Raw genomic sequence first — 16,310 nt, 5'->3', positions numbered from 1 at the left:
GCCAGGCCGGGGGAGGGAAGCGATGGGAAGGGGCGATCGCCCCCTCCTCTCCCTCTGTCTGTTTTTTTTGCAGGTGTGTCAATTTTAATTCTGCCCAGTAGGTGGGACTTGGTGACTTTCGCACCGTTTTTGTTATTTATTTATTTCCCCGGCTGCTTCTCTCCCTCCCTCCCCTCCCATCCCTCCCTCCCCAGCCTCCCGTTGCGATCCTCCGGAGCGGCTGCGGGAGCGGCGGGCGGCCGGGCCGGCATGCATCCATCCCCGCCCGCGGCCGCGGCCGCTGCCCTAGCGGGAATTACAGCCTCTCCCAGCCAGCTGCCAGCATGATTTCATCTGCTGGAGGATTTTTGCATCTGATCGCTTGAGGTTTTGTTGTTGTTGTTTTTTTTTTTTTTCTTTTTCCTCCCTCTGTCTTTGTTTCCTTCCCCCTTTCCCCCCCTTCCCCTCCCTCCATCCCCCCTTTCCTCCTCCTCCTCTTTTTTAGAAGCAGCAATCGGAGATGGATGTCTCTCTTTGCCCTACCAAGTGCACTTTCTGGAGGGTATTTTTGCTCTGGAGCATTTGGGGAGACTATCTGCTTTCGGTGCTGGCTTGTCCTGCTAATTGTCTTTGCAGCAAGACAGACATCAATTGCAAGAAGCCGGATGATGGGAACCTCTTCCCTCTCTTGGAAGGGCAGGATTCAGGCAGCAGCAATGGCAACACGAGCATCAATATCACGGACATCTCAAGGAACATCACTTCCATGTAAGTGGGGGTCCCCCCGGGCTCCCCCTCCGCGGCAGGGTGCGGGCTGAGCTGCCCGTGCGGGGCTCAGGTGCTCCCGGCATCGCTGCACCGTCTGGGCTCAGCCCGACTCCCCGGGCTGAGGATGCAGATCCGGCTTTTCCTTTACCCCATCCCCCCAAAAAAACCATAAAAAGCCCAGCAACAGTTTGGCCAAGGCTTAAGAGGAATAAAGTAAATGAGATCTGATTCCTTAGCAGGAGAGAGAGCAGCAGGCAAAGATGCTAAAGCTGCTGCTTCCTTTAACTGTTTGCTTCTGCAAGGGGAACGGGGACGCCACAGCCACACACCGTCACATATTTACCCAAATTGGGCAAGAAAAGCAAGTTCTGAGCTGTTTTTTCTTCCTTGAGACTTTGGATCCGGTTAAAATGTCATTTTTTTTTACATCCCCACATCAGAAAATGCTCCCTTCCCTGCCCTGGCTGAGTGTATCTGGGGATCTGCGGTTTTGCATTTTTAAGAGGAGGAAAAAAAAAATAGGACAGCGAGATGTCCCTTAAGTAGCTTATTTAATTCACATTGTTATAATTTTGTAACTCGTCGTCGTGCCGCGATAGGATTAGTGCGTTTTCGGTTCGGGGTGGTGGCGGTGGGGAGAAGCATCGGAGCAGCGAGATATTTTTAGTTGAGCACTTTGCGTTTGTTTGCATGCTTGTTTATCTGGAAAATCAACTTGAAGTTGCATTATCCTTGTTTGGAGAGGCAGTTAGCAAAGCCCATGTTAATCTCATCAGTGTGGAGTCAAGAAAGGAATATATTTCCTTCTCCTGAATCCATCATGCTCTGTGTGTGTGTGTGTGAAAAAAAAAATTCCTCGTTGCTTCCAATCTCTGCTCTTTATTTTCCAGTACATTTTTGGGTGAGATGAACTCTGAGCCATTTTATTATTCTAATGCTAATTGAAATGTGAGCATTTAGGGAAATGTAGCCCCCAGAGCAAGTTGCCAGTGGGAGTTGAGAAGAGGTGGAATCCTTTATTCTGGCAGTTAAATGCAGCAAGGTTTGAAATGAGTAATGGACGGTTATTTATTTATTTATTATTTTCACCTCGATGGCACGGCTGCATGGAGGGGAGACGGCTTTGGGTCTCTTCCTGAGGCTGTTTTATTCGGTCACAGTGCAATTGCAGCAGAGCCATGGAGTAATTGCAGTGCCTCTTTCGCAGCTCTGCTCATCACCTTTGCTGGGTAAAGATGACGGGAGCTGCTTTCCCTGCTTGCTGACAGGTTCATGTGATGCCCAGGCAGGTTTTCAGCAGGTCACTGACCCTGAATCCCCAGCCCTGCCTTCCCCTTGACGGCAAACCTCCGTAAAAGCAGCAGGAATGGGGAATTGGGGAAGCTAAAGCAAAGCTCCCCTTCCCATTGCCCCATATTTATCCTGCGTCGTGGTGCTGGAGTGTTTTCCCTGTGATGCTGGAGGGATGAGGGTGATGCTGGGGAAGTCGGAGAAACTCGTGTTTTTTCCCTGTGCTCGCTGTTTGTTGTGGTTTAGTTTTAACCCTTTGGGGGCTGGAGAGCAGCAGGAAAGGCTGGGAAGGGCTTGGAAGCCACCAGTGTGAGAGAGTGTGCGTTGTCAGATGCACAGACATCTGAACTGCTGTGAGAGGTAGTATTACATGAGTGCTTTGTGCCCAGAAAATGTCTTTACTGCTTTGAAAATGAAAAATGCTGATAAGCAGTCTGTAAAAAGGAGAGGGGGGAAAAAAATAACCCAAATGGACAACTACAGAAACAGATAGTGGTGTTTTTTTTGGAAAGGAGCTTCTCTTAAGTTAGGGAAGGAGAAGAAGGTGGCAGTTTTTGCTGGAATTTGTGTGCATCTCTGCTTCACACTGGGCAAAGCACATTCCTTCACCCCCTGCATAGCTGCTGGACCCCATGCCTCCCATTTTGGGCTTGGGAGGGCTGAGGCACAGGACTGGGGTGAACCCCAAAATGCCCTCAGGGGCTGAGACTGAGCAGGAAGGAAAACTTTCCACAAGGGTCTGTGCTTACTGGGAAGGCAGAGGTTGTTTGTAGGGGATGCTTATGGGAGCAGAGGGTTGATTTGTGTGGCAGGGATGCTTCCCAGCAAAGGAGTCACTGCTGGGAGCCAGGATTCAGCCACGTTCCTGCTCTTGTGCGGGAGGCATCAGGTCCTGCACCCTTTCAGGCTGATGTCAGGCCTCTCCTTGCCAGCCCTGACATCATGGATGTTGGGGTGAGGGTGCCTCAAAGCCCAGCCTGGTCATCGCTGAATCACTCCTGGCATGTGAGTCTGATTCAGCTGGGCAAGGAGCAGTGTTTTCCCCCTGTTTGCCATGCTCACCGGGGGCTTGGCCTCGTTTGTGGGCAGCCAGTGGGCAAAAGCACCTTCTCCCACTGGGCTGGGGGTGAGAAGGGGAGGCTCAGTCCCATCCCTGTGGCTGGGGGATGCAATGCCCCAGCTGGAATCTCCCCACAGGCCCGGGGGAAGGTGGTGGTCGCTGCTCCATCTTGTTGCTGGTGAAAAAGCAAATGGAGCGTGGGGTGGTGAAACAGCGCTGTGACCAGGCAGAGCCTTGTTCATGTCCAAAAGACAGCTCGGCTTCAAAATCAGGGCTTGAGTGTTGCTGATGAAAGACTGCCATCGCCCAGTCAGAGGGCTGGCTAGAAAAAACAATATGAGCCATCTTGGAGGCCTTGTCCATCTTACCCCCTTGAGCCAGGCCAAGATCCCTCCATGCCAGCCCACCCCAACCCAGCACTGGGGGCTGGACCATCAGGAGCTTTAGATTATATCACTTCTTAGTGGCTGATGAGACCCCCTGAGGAAAAGCTGACAGAAGAGGAACAGGGGACACCCAGCCTGTAGTGCTGCTGCCCAAGGAGGCTGGTGGGACAGGCCAGCCTGAGCCTCCTGTTGCACCCCTCAAAGGAATGGCCTTTTCTTCAATTGCTGGTGCTTCTGGCTTCCCACACATCCTCCTTCTGGTAAAAGTCAGGGCTGGATGGCTCCTGGAGGGGACAGTGACACTCAACCTTCCTGCAAATCCAGGTGGTGCCAGGTCAGTGGTGAAGCAGGGGCAAGGCAGGAGGTTCCTGCCCTGAGGTGGAGGAGGAGGTTGATGCCCCTCTGCCCTTTCCCAGCATGCCCAGGAACTTACCCAATTTTGGGTTGCATCCCTGGAGCTGCAACTCTGCACACAGACCCCTGTGAGAGCTGCCAGCAGCCCTGTCTAGCCAGGGAGCCAGCTTGGACCTGGCTGAGATGGCTCCAGCTTGGAGTCTTGCTCTTTATGCCCCGCTCCCAATTTCAGGAGAGGGCACCATGGGGTCAGGGTTTCTCCATGCCATCACTTTTCCTGTGCAGCCAGGCGGCCTTCAGTGTGTCCCCAGCCAGCCATGACTGATGGAGATGCTCCATCTTCCCCCAGCCCATCCTCACTCCTATGCCTTTGCTCTTTACTCACTGCAAGCCCAGACACACAGGCAGAACTTTGATCCCGGGGATCCTGTGGCACAGAACCCCTGTGCCGAGGTGCTGGTGTGTTTGTCACCTGGGTGTCACCGTGGGGGGCTGGCTGGCACACGGGGCTGCCGCGTGTCGGGGTGACAGCGGGTGCCGCGTGCCGGGGCGGGCCGGGCTGGGGACTCACCCCGCTGGCAGCGTGGGCAGTGCCTGCGTGCGCCGGCACCGTGCGTGGGGAAGGACAGACGGAGGAGTTTGCCATCTGGGCCTCCCTACTTCTCAGCTGTTGCTATGGCACTGCGGAGATGCTGCTAGGCAGGCTGTGGTGGCCTGCGTGTGTCACCCCTGGGCTCCCTCGAGGTAGGGAGATGTCCCCGGTATGTAAAGCCTCGCTCTTTATCCAGCCTCACTGGGGGGAGAATGGGGGTTCTTGTGGTAAAATAGGCTTGATGGATGGGTATTCAGGGTGTATCTGTGCAGCTCATGGTGAACAAGGTGAGATGAATTCAGAGCAACCCAGGAGGAGGTGGCTCATTGTGGAGCACGGTGGGATGCAGGATTTTGGGGTCTCGCTGGCAGGGGCAGGAGGAAGCGTCTTGCTCCCCTCCATAGACAAGAAGAGCATCTTCATTCTTTCCTACCAGCCTGTCCCACCAGTCCACAGCAGCATCCGCTCCATCCCGTGGGCCTGGCCGGGGGTGGGAGAGCCACGTCAGCGCTGGAGCTGTGGGGGGAGCAGCAGCGCAGCCCCCACTCGCTGCGCGGGAGCTGGGAGCATGTGGAGAGGGGGAGAGCGAGGGGGTGCTCGGAGCAGCAGCACCCCTTCCCTGCCGGTGCGGGCAGGGCTGAGGCATCAGGAATGCTCCTGAGTGCCCACGGCTGGCAAGGAGGGAAGAAAGAAGGGGGAGGCCTCTTCCTGGAAGGGCTGGAGAGAGCAGAACTTGCTGTGGTGACCCAAATAGCCATGAGAAAGGCTCCCGTGATGCTCAAATTATTGGCTGCTCTGCCTCAGACAAGAGGCACAAACTTTTCCCCTCTCTGTGAATCAGCCACATTGTGCCCAGTGTGCCTCGTGTACTACTACTCTCCAGGGATGAAGGGCTCTGCATTCCCAAAGCCTCCCATCTCCTGGTCCCAGAGGCTTTGGCTGCTCCAGAGGCAATACAAAAAATCCCTAATTCAATCCAACTTGGATTTGCAGGGCTCTTGTTCATGCAGAGCATCTATCCTGAGGGATGTTAGTATCAGGGAGGCACATGCAGTGCCAAGCTGTGAGGACAGAAAAGGGTGCAGAGGTGTTTGGGACAGAGCTGGGCTGAGATATATGGTCTTGATGGTCTAGAGGTGATTTAAGCCAGGAGCACTGATCCATATCCTCCCCCTTTCCTGTGGGCTGGCTCTTGGCTCCTTGCCCTGCTCTTACTGTCTTTCTCTCTGCTGACCAATCCTGGAGAGAGGCACTTTCCGGGCACAGGTGATGTCAGGTGTTTCTTCAGGAAGGAGACAATTTTGGTGCCTGCCAGCACTTCTGAGGCAAACACGGGGCGTGAGTGCTGGCCTGGTAGGAGGAGCTGGTGGCCCAGATGGTTGTAGGGTGCATGGGACACCTCCCATGTCCTCATGTCCTGTAGGTTTTGGGGAGGTCTAAATTGGCTTGTCTCCTTATAATTGGAGAGGTGAGACAGGGGTGCTTCAGGTCTAGGACAGATGTTTAATGAGAGAAGAAGAGACTGAGGAAGGACCTGCCTTGTTCAACTTGGAGACTTGGAGAGGCGTTGCCTCTGCCTAAGGCCTTTAGTAGAGCTCAGTTTTCCCAGGGAAAGCTTTCTGGGTCTGCTTTGCTTTATTAGCTCACCCCTGAGAAGCAAAGCATCTTCATGTGTTTTGGCTGAGGCTGCTCGAGGTTTCCCAAAGCCCTGTGACCATCCATGCACCCAGCAATGCTGGGGCCTTTCACTGAACACCCCAAACAGTCCCTGGGAAGTCCCATGGAATCACCTTTGGGGAGTCCTGGAGGTAGACTGAGCTTTGTGATGCTTCCCAGTGCCACCCTAGCACACCAGCTTGTCCTGCTCAGTGAAGAGCCCCTGCTTGGTGTTGTCCAGGAGTTTATGACTGGATTTGGTGCATCCCACCTAGGTGGGCTGCAGACAAATGAGGAATAACCAAGCCCCAAGCCTGCCAGGCTTCCAAAAGTGAGTGTTACTAGTGCTTGTAACTAGGAGCGTTATTTACCGGGCACAGAGCAGTAGCAGTAGTTTAGTATTTCCTGCAGAGGGGGTTTCGACAGGCTGCGTAGCTGCTTTCCAAGCACGTGTGTTTGACAGCAGGCTGTGGGCTCTGGTCTCCCCCAAATTCTCTTGCTCTCCCTTCTGCACCACGGGCTGCACAGCAAGGCTGTCCCCGAGGAGATGCCGTGGGTGGGTTTCTTGCTCAGAGGCTGCACTTTGCACCGTGCTTGGACATCGCAGCACTTTGTGCCCACACGAGGGGATGAAGACCAGCAGCTCGCTCGCCTCTCGTGGCTCTCCAGGTTCCTGAGGACCAGGCACGCAGCACCAGGACCACGGCTGCACCGGGCTGTCCCCGTTATCCCCCAAAGAGGAGGCGCTCCGGACTGAGGCTGCCGGTGCAGGAGCTCTGCCAAACGAGCAGCCCCGTGGATGTTCTAGAGCACCCCGCCGAGCCTCCCCTCTGTGCCCCGCGGGGGCGGCCGGAGCGCGGCTCAGCCCGGCTCGCTCTGCCCGGCGCATCGCGGCTCCTCCGCTCCGCTGTTCGCGTCTGAAGGTGGCTGTGCCGCTAGAGGGCAAGCGGCAGCGCCAGACAGCCCGGCTCCGGCATGCGGGATGAGAGATGCAGGATGAGGGGATGCGCGGGCACGGCCGGCGCGGAGCAGCATGGAGCGGGGCGCGCTGCGGTGGCTGCGGGGGCTCGGGGGTCAGGTCAGCCTGCTCGCTGTCACACCGAAAGGCCTTTGCTCTGGGAGCCCGTGCTGCTGAACCCCTCCTGGGCTCTCAGCCTGACTCGGCATCCCAGTTCCTGGGTGAGCACCCACTGCTGTCGCATGGTCCCCTAGGGCCCGAGTGGGTTGCTGGGTCGTGGCTTTCTTCTCTGTGCTGCTGCGGGAGAGCGTGGTCAGTGCAGCCCCACCTACCCACAGCTCTTCCACGGGTGCTGCATGGCACAGCTCCAGCCTGTCTGTGAATTGAGGTGATTTGCAGCTTTTTGGACAGTATTGACCCAGCCAAAACGGGTGCAGTGGGATGGTGCTGCCGGGAAAGAAGAGCCTGATTGGGGTCATGACCTACCCTCTGTGACCAGCTTCTGGCTGTGATCCTACAATGGGAGCCCCTAAGAGCTCTGTCCGTTTTACTGACTGGAAGCTGAGGCACAGAGCAGTGGTGGAACTGGCCTGCAAGCAGCTGAGTGAGGATGGAGATCCTTTAGGCCAGCACTGGCCAGGGTTTATGCAGAGGCCAAGCATGGAAGGAGGGAAAAACAAGGCTGTTCCATTGGTCCTGTGGTGTTTAGCAGGCATGAGAGTGGTCCATGGAGAAATCCTGGATGTAGAGGTGAGAGAGCACAGGCTGAGAGCTGTCTCTGGAGGCCTCCAGGGTATGTGCAACGTTCTTTGCTCCTTTGATCAAACCTCTGCTGCACAGGTTGGATGGAGGTTGGAGAGCTAAAGGGGCCACATGTCCTTCTCTGAGCAGGGAAGGCTGAGAAGAGCCTGGTGTGAGATAGAGCAAGAGTGAGTGAGGGTGGGAAGCTGGCTGTGACCCTGCAAGATCCTCCATGTGTGACTCCTGGGATTATCTCCTTTTCCCTGGCAGCTGGGCCAAAGAGGGGCTGGTTATTTCCCTGCTTATATTTTTCCTGCTTATATTTCCCCGGTTATTGGCAAGTGCTGCCAGCATAATGGAAAGGCTGTGACAGCCTGTGGCCCCACAAGGCAACAACAAATGGACCCCCAGCATCATGGCAGGGGTAACATTTGGGTGGATGTGTGTTGGGGAGTGAGTGATGGATGTGGGTTAGAGCTGTGATACTGCTCAGGGCCTGGGCTTCACTTCAACTGAAGAAAGGGCAACTAAAATCTCTTTGGACTCCCCTTGGAGCACTGCACTGGACTCAGTGCCCAGCTAATAGGCTACTCCACCACCCCTCCTGTGTTGTATCCTTGGTAGCCCCATCCTCCATGTACCTCCTTGTTTCCAGACCCCACAGGACAGGGGATCCTTCCCTGCTCCCCTCTGTGTGAGACCTGGCCTGTGCTTGCCTGGAAGGGTAGCACCAGGAAAATATGTGCTGTATTTTTAGCTTGTTTTCGTGTGCTGTAGCTGTTGAGGAGCTGAAGGAGAAGCCAGAGCTGTGTGCACAGCCAGCTTTCCTCCAGCTGCCACCCAGTGCTTTGGTATGGCAGATAATGCAGCCTGGTGGTGACCTTGCCCTTCCTGTACCTGCATGTGACATCACTGCCACCTTCCCCTTCTCCCAGCTTCTCTCTGCCTCAATAAAAACTGAGTTTTTAATGAAAAACAAAAGTCCCAGCAGCAGAGCAGAGAGGTCAGGAAGGATTCCCAAGGGAATGTGATAGCACAGATATGCAGCTGGGGGTGCTTATTGGCTACAGTGCTTGTTGAAATGACAACTAAATGGTCTTGGGGTCCCAGGGAAGGATGCAGGGAGATGCTGAGCCCAAGTGCTGCCCCCCTGCATGGGCTCAGTTGTGCTGGGAAGGGGACAGGACACTGGTGCCTTTGCTGGCTGCTCTGCACTGTCCCTGGGGGACTGAGAAGTGGGTAGAAGCAGATGTGAGGGTGGTGAAGTCCCCATCCTTCTGGGTTGTGCAAGGCTGTCCCTTAACTAGTTCTCACCAGGAGGCTCCCACTAGGAAATGTTAATGTGGAAATTCTCCAACAGATGCTGGGAATCTGTGTGCTGCTAAAGACCCTTCATGCTCAGGGTTTTGCCAGGATAAATTAGGAACATGAATGCTCAGCTGAGCTGCAGCAATGCCAGGCTCTAACTCCTGACCCTGCCGGGATGTGAAGCCACATGGGGGAGATCTCGGGTGCCTGCAGCTGCTGACTTTCCTTCTGCTCCTGGAGCAGCTCTGGCCTAATCCCCCATCCTGTGCTCTCCATGAAAATGCTGTGCAGTGACCTGGGCTGGGAACAAGGAGTCCTGGCTCTCCAGTCTGTGATCCAGCTGTGCAATGCTCCCTTGGGCTGCCTGACCGCCTCCTGTCTGCTCCTAACCCAACCAGACAAGACCCTCATGTCCCTCCCAGTACAGAAAGGATTACCTGTGGGGAGCTCTGTGACATGTGTGACCAGAAAGTCTGTCTTGTCCCCAAAACTCTTTCCTCCAGGATGTGGATGGGTGTTCCTGGGACAGTGAGGTGGGGCCTTGCCTGTGCTCTCCCAGCCAAAATATAATTCCAGAAGAAGTAAGGTGAAAGCCCCTGAGTCAATTGGTGGCTGCTGACGAGCAGCCTGGGGAGCAAGCAAAGTTCAGCGGGACACAGGGTCCAGGATGCTGTGTATTCCCAGCTCCCCAGCCTGCTGAGGGCATCCCTTCCTCCTGGGGCTCTCTTTGCCTGTTCAGAGAAGCTGAATGTTACTGGGGGCTATTTCCTCTTTTGAGCCTCACATGGGCTCTGGACACATCTGTGCTTCCAGCCATCTCACAGGCTGTCCCAGACTCTGCAGAGGAGAGGGCAAAGTAGCACAGAGCTGAATCAGCATCAGAGCAGCTCCCTTGGGAAGTGCTGTGCCCCTCGTTTCAGGCTGGGGCAGATGCTGAAGGATCAAAGCAAAGCCTGAGCCCGAGGAATGTGGGCAGGGCACCTGCAGGGATGTGCAGGGATGCTGGCTGGGCAGGGAGGGGCAACAAGGAGCTCCGCAGGGCTGGCACTGTGGGGGTTAATGGCAAGGTGCAGGATGCAGCTGGAGCGGATTGGGGAGAGGCAGAGCCTAATGAGGCTGAAGAGGTATCAGGTGGAAGGGCTGAGCTCTGGATATTGAGGGATGTCGGGGTTGTGTGTGAGGCAGACAGCAGTTGCTGCATGTTGGTTTTGAGAAGAGGAGCTGGAACAGGGATGCTCTCAGGTAAGAAGCCGTGTGGGCTGCCTGTCCTGGCTCTGGGCATTGGGAGGGATGTGAGTGTCTGTATCTGTTTGCTGCAGCACCTCTGGCTGCCTGTGTTGCTGTGGGGATGTGTGTTGCTGTGTGCGTCCCCCCAGCATTTTGTGGGTTCATCCTCTGGCCCTAGGGAGCACAAGCCCTTGGCTCCTTGCTTGTAGCTGACATCCAATCCCAGGGCTAAGAGGAACCACTGCCTGGAATTCCTCCTCTCTGTGCCTTGTCCTGCCTGTGTTCTCCTCCAGGACTTGACAGCTGAGGTGTCTGATGCTCCCAGCCTGGTGTTACTTTGTTCTTGCCAATAAGCCCTTCCTTCCAGGAGGGATGGGGATGGGATCCTCCAGCTTTGCCCCAGGCAGACTGCCGAGCACCCAGCACGTTCTGCACTGCCCTGGCCCCAGGGAAGGATCCCTGCCTTCCAAAAGGCACGGGTAGCATAGATTTATTTATTTAGAGTCTTAATTAGCATCTTTAAATATTAAATAGTAAACAAACTGTGTCTAGTGGGATCAACATTTACAAGCAGGGAGTTTTATATTTTTTTTCTCCTCTCTGGGACATGCACTTGTTTTTTAAGTGTTTGGGGAGGAGCAGCTGTGTGTGGGCTCTGGTTGATGGGTGAGGGATAGACCCACAGCACTACTGGTGAAGGAGGGGGAGAAGAAAGGGAGGAAGGGGCAGGAGGGCTGGGGAAAAATGGGGCAGAGAAGCAGGGGTGTGTTCCTGGAGCATTGTTGGGGAATTGCAGAGCCAAGTGATGGATTTTGGTATTTCCTGCAGCATGTGACATTCTCTCGTGCCCAGGCAGGTGGAAGGGGACAGGCAGGAGATGGAGGCTCCTGCCTCAGCACAGCTAATTGCAATCAAAAGGTGGTGGTCCCTGCAAGGGGAGGTGGTTTGCAGCTGATCTGCATCCTATTATCTCTGCAAATGGAGGCCTGCCTGGTAGCAGATTACACTGGGGGTTATTTATTGGCAAAGCACTGTACAGTTTTAATTTTTCCTTTTTGCTTATTCAGGCTTTAGCTCCAGAGGAAAATAGCCTGGGGTGGCTTTGAAATGGATTCTCTCTGCCCCATTAACTTATTCAGTGAGTTTAATGGGCCTTTTTTTCTCCGAGCCTTGAAGCCATCATTAAAAGGCAGAGATTTATAAAAGCAAAGATACTCCTGAGCTTTAGTCAAACTTTGGGGGAGCGGGAGGAGGGCAATGGTGTTGCTGCTGTGTGTGGTTCTGGTGATGATGTGAGTTGGGTGCTGCTGTTGTGCCTCTCTGGAAGTTTTACATGGATAAGAGGACCAGCTTGCTTGGGGTGCTGCCCCTGTATCTGCTGAGGATCAGTGGGATCAGCTGTGCTGTGAGTGTTTCCTCACCTGCAAATGATGGGATATTATCTGGGCTCCTACACACTGGGATATTGCCCAGTGTGACTCGTAACCTGTCTGGGCTGCAAAGCTGCATCTCTCCAGGCTGAAACAGAGAATCTTCTCTTGCTTCCTGTAGGCTGCTCACAACTTTATTTTCATCTCTTTTATGCCATGCCAGGGCTGGGCAGTGCTCGATGCTTTCATGGGTGTCTCTGGGCAGTGTTTGGAGCTGTTCCCCTCTGTCACTCTCTCTGACAGTGGCACAAGTCCTGTTACACCCCTGTGCTGAGCAGCCCAGTGCTGCACGAGTTTGGGTGTCCCCTGCAGGGATTGCACTTGTTTAGCATGTGGCCTCCTGTATCTCACAGAATAGAGGGGTGTTTGGAGAATGAGACTGAGATTAAATGTCTGAGTGAATTCCCCCTGGTTTTTGGCTCTTCTAGGATTGACCTCTCCACTTTTTGTTTTGTAAGCCTCTTTTTGGGGAGTGAATGTAGGAGCATGCAAGGTGTGGGTTGGCGTGTCATCTAGGGGCATCCTCCTGCTGGCATGGCTGAAGATTTGGTCCCCAGGCCATGATGTGTTGCAAATGTCACCGTGTGCTTGAGGAGTGTGTCCCTCACCAGCCCTGCTGCAATTCAGGAGTGGCGGAAAGTTGCTGTGGGAGAAGGAAAGGACCTGCTTGCCCAAAACAATGTGCTCAGGGTCACATGTCATGGGGCTGACCCCAGTCCTTGGCTCCTGCTGCATGCCAGAAGCAGCTGGAAAATGAGACTGGAGACTGGGTGATGTGACCTGTGTGTGTCTGTGCTGGTGGCCCTGGGGTGGAGGGACAGCAGACTGTGACCCTGCCTGCCTGTCCCCAGCCTGGCAGCCCCATCCTTGGCGGTGGGAGAAACACACATGAGATTAGACCCTGGTGGGGAGGGACTGTGGGGCTTGCCAGGAGGAAGGAAGGGCTTTGAGCTCTGGGAAGACATGTCTGAGGGTTTATTTGTAACCTCCCTGGAGGCACTGGCCACCAAGGCTGCCCTTGGAACTCTGCCTGGGGGCAGCAGTGGGACAAGGACATGCTGGAATGACCCCGAGGTTGCTGTGGCCAAGCAGAAACCAGCTGCAGCATGCAGCCATGCTGGGATAGGGATGGTTCCCCATGCTGCCTGTCTGTGACCTCCAGAACAAGGGAGAGGCTCCCTGGAGATCCATCAGCTCCCAATCCCTGCCCAGGTCATGGCGGTCAGGGGAAGGAGACGCTCATTTCCTAATAAAGACCCATAAAATGCACTTCTCCTCTGCCCCTGTAAATCCTTGCCTTCCTTGTGCTACCTGCTGTGTAAATTGCTGCTGACCCTGTAAATCACCCTCTGCTTTGCTCTGCCCTCCCTGAAACGAGCCCTTCCTTGTAAATCCTCCGTCCCCATTAGTTTTCTGCTGCCGACCCCCTTGCTCTGCCTGTGCTGTAAATCCTGAGCCCTGGTGGGGATGGGGAAATGGGTGGGGTGATGGAGGGCAGCTGTCCCAGGATGGGTTAATCCCTCCCAACAGCTCCCTCAGGACTCCCTTGCTAGTGGGAGCTGGTGGAGGACATTTTGCCTGGCTGCCTGTGGGGAAGGTCATCATTGTGCTGCAAGCAGGGCTGGGCTCTCATCTTCAGCTGGGCTGCAGCCAGCTGGCTAAAACTGGAGAGTGTTGGTATCCCAGCCCTCAGCAGGGCTCCTGGGGATGGCTGCTCCCCCAGGGCACATTTCTGAGCTGTAAAAATAGCTGGAGTAAAGAGAAAATCTCCTTTTATCCCTTGAGTGCTTGGGGTCACGCCATAGCTTAACTTCACTGTGCCCCTATGTAAGCTCCCTTCAGTGGGCACTGAAGGAGCTGTGGGCAGCAGGGCTCCCTTGTGTAATGGAGAATGGTCAGCAGGGCTTCTGCTGGATGCTGCTGCCCTGTTTCTGAGTCTTGAGCTGCTGGGATGACCATGCTGTGCTTCTTCCGCCCAGGACAGCACGTAGGAGCTGAGACAAAGGGTCTGGCAGAGACCTGACCCGATGGAGGTGTGGGAAGTTAAGCATCACCTCAATGCCATGACCTGGCTGTGCCGGGGTGTGCCAGGGGAGGTGTCAGTGTCTGTGGGAAAGGCTGTGTCTGGAGCTGATGGCTTGTCCTTGATCCAGGCTGGTGGTGCTGCTGCTTTGCTGTGGCTGGGGTGTCCCGAGGGTGTGCAGGCAGCTGGCACCCAGGCAAGTGTTATCTGGTGTACAAATTACTGACTCTTTCTAAAGCTTGGTGAGCAGAAAGCAGTGACACTCCAACACAGCTGCCTTTTTCTTCCTAAGGAGCAGGAGGGAGTGATACTCTGAAAGGTGTGAGCAGCTCTGTCCTGCTCCCACCGAGGTTGGTGGAGCATGCAGCAGTGGTTGCACAGTCAGAGCTGGGATGGGGTGTTTTGGGATGGTGCTGTCTGAAAAGCTGCTGTGTGAACACAGCACTTAGAGGGTTCTGCTTGGCTCGCTGGGGAGGAAAATGCTGCAGGAGATGTGAGTGCCTTGTGATGTGGCTTTCTGAGTACCTCAGAAAGTGTGAGTGGGAAACTGGGGTACCAGTCTGGGGCAGGAGAGTGCAGCCTTTGACCTTTCTCTGTAAGCCCCAGGCCTGGAGGAGCTCCTCAACTGTCTGAATGGTTCAGGGTTTGGTTTACAGAAGTGCTGGCCCTGACCCAGCCTGGACTGTGTGTGTCCCCTGGAAAGGCACTGACCCATGTCACTTGTGGCTCAACTCTCTCTGACCGCCCTGAATGTGGCTGCCAGAAGATTTGCAGGAAAAACATGGAGATGCTCAGGATGGCTGATTCAGGCATTAATATTAACTGTTGGTGATACTCTGCGATGGACCTGGGTTTGACCCAGCTGGGTGTTTCCTTTAGACCTTCCTCCTGCTGCCAAGCATTTTTTTTAATTAGTTTTTTTCCTGTATCTTGTGTCTGAGTTGTGTATTAACACTGGACTTACGATGCTGCTGTGCTCTGGCTTTGGGAGGAGGATGGAGGAGATGATGAGTATAGTGGGAGCACAGGGATGCTAAACAGCAGTGGGAAAGGCAGGGGGCAGCGGAGGAGAGCAGAGGCAGATTTTCAAAATCCATATAAATAGCAAAAATAAATTTCCAGCAAACGCTTCCAGTCCTGCAGTATTAAGAAAGTGAAGCACTAGAGGATAAGGAAAGCATGAGCAATAACAGCAGGGATTTAGAAAGAATAAATCTTGCCAGACAAACCTGATTGCTTTTTCTTTTTGATGGAATCACGAAATTAGTGGCTGAGCAGAACGTGGAAATCCTAATATATTTGGATTTAGCAAAGCATTTGATATAGTGTCTCACCAAATCTTACTCTCAAAATTAGTTCAGTTTGCCTTGGATATGACGCTGCCAAATGGACTGAGAACTGGCTTAGGGCCCTAAACTAATAGTGATGGGCTGTGCTTGGGGAGAGGGGGAGCTGTGGGAGCAGAGCTGCAACCTGGCTATTCTCCCTGAAAAAAGTGCAAAGCCAAACAACAGAAAAGCCCCAAAATAATAATAAAAAGATCCAGGAATGTGGCCTCAGTTTGAGGCACCTTATTATGGGAATATTGACAAACTGGAGAGAGTTCAGAAGCAAACAGAGCTGGGGGGAAAAAAAGCATCAGAGGGGTCAGATTACCCACAGAGGCAGGCTGGGGGCTGAGAAATCCCAGGGCTGGAGGCATTTCAGGGAGGAGCAGGTGGAGGCCAGTGGGGCTGGGATGAATATTTGGGCTGCTGCTGGGAGCTGGCAGGGAGCAGCACCTCAGTGCTTTCACCCCCACGCAGCAGAGACTCGCTGAGCTCCCATTTCACGGCCCTTTCCAGATATTATCGGATCAGCAGGGGGAATATTCACCGTGACTGTCAGAAAGAACATCCCTGACCAAGGGAGCTGGGCACGTTTCCTCAGGGAAAATCTTGGCTCTTGGAACAAGCACGAGGAGATGGCCCTGGGTGATTTGTGTTGGTAGATGGGGATTTTTTTTTCCTGGATTGTGGAGTTGGATGGGAAGCTGAGAGGTGATTGTAGCAGCTTTGAGGTCTGCCTCCTGCAATTTTTATCTGCACCTCACAGGCATTTATTTATCGTTGGGGAAAAGGCTGGGAAATTGCTGGTGGCAGCTGGAATGCAGACGTGTCCTCAAGGGAGGATGGCAAAGCCCCTTTGTGTTTAAAGCTTCTGGAAAGGTGGTGACCCCCTGGTCACTTTGCAGAGGAAGGAGAGGACAGCTTGAGGCTGCTCACAGGATTTTGTGTGAGGAGCTGTCTGTAGAAGCTGGGAAGGATGAGATCTTTCAGGAAGCTCATCCATGAAGGTGTCTGTCCAGCATGCTGAGCTCTAGGGCTCTTTCAGCACTCAGCTGGAGCCTGGAAGGGATGCTGAGTGTGTGAAGACTCTTGGCATAACTGCAGGGTTCCCACAAGGTGAGGAAGGCAGTGGCTGTCAGTGAAGGCTGGTTTGGATCATTTGGGTGTTGCCAGGGCTATTCCCCCACTGCCACTGAGATGGCTTGGTTGA

The 16,310-nt window shown here is 54.2% G+C and overlaps 1 protein-coding gene across 3 annotated transcripts in view; it reads left to right on the top strand.

Annotated features, from left to right (window-relative positions):
- Window positions 1-325: 325 nt before the first annotated feature.
- NTRK3 (neurotrophic receptor tyrosine kinase 3) overlaps window positions 326-16,310 on the top strand; it is a 205,624-nt gene continuing 189,639 nt past the window's right edge. Inside the window, exon 1 of one of the 3 annotated variants that reach the window (XM_085070424.1) lies at window positions 326-747. In XM_085070424.1, the coding sequence (XP_084926550.1) occupies window positions 500-747 (248 nt within the window). In that variant the 5' untranslated portion in view covers window positions 326-499. Of the gene's footprint in view, window positions 748-10,201; window positions 10,335-16,310 lie in introns of those variants that run through there. The other 2 variants (XM_085070425.1, XM_085070426.1) reach the window with 2 other exon arrangements.

This window comes from Lichenostomus cassidix, chromosome 10, assembly GCF_008360975.1.
Source record: "Lichenostomus cassidix isolate B80296 chromosome 10, HeHo_3.0, whole genome shotgun sequence".
Classification (NCBI taxonomy): Eukaryota; Metazoa; Chordata; class Aves; order Passeriformes; family Meliphagidae; genus Lichenostomus; species Lichenostomus cassidix.
The sequence above is the reverse complement of the archived record's forward strand: the minus strand, read 5'-3'. Positions and strand labels throughout refer to the sequence as shown.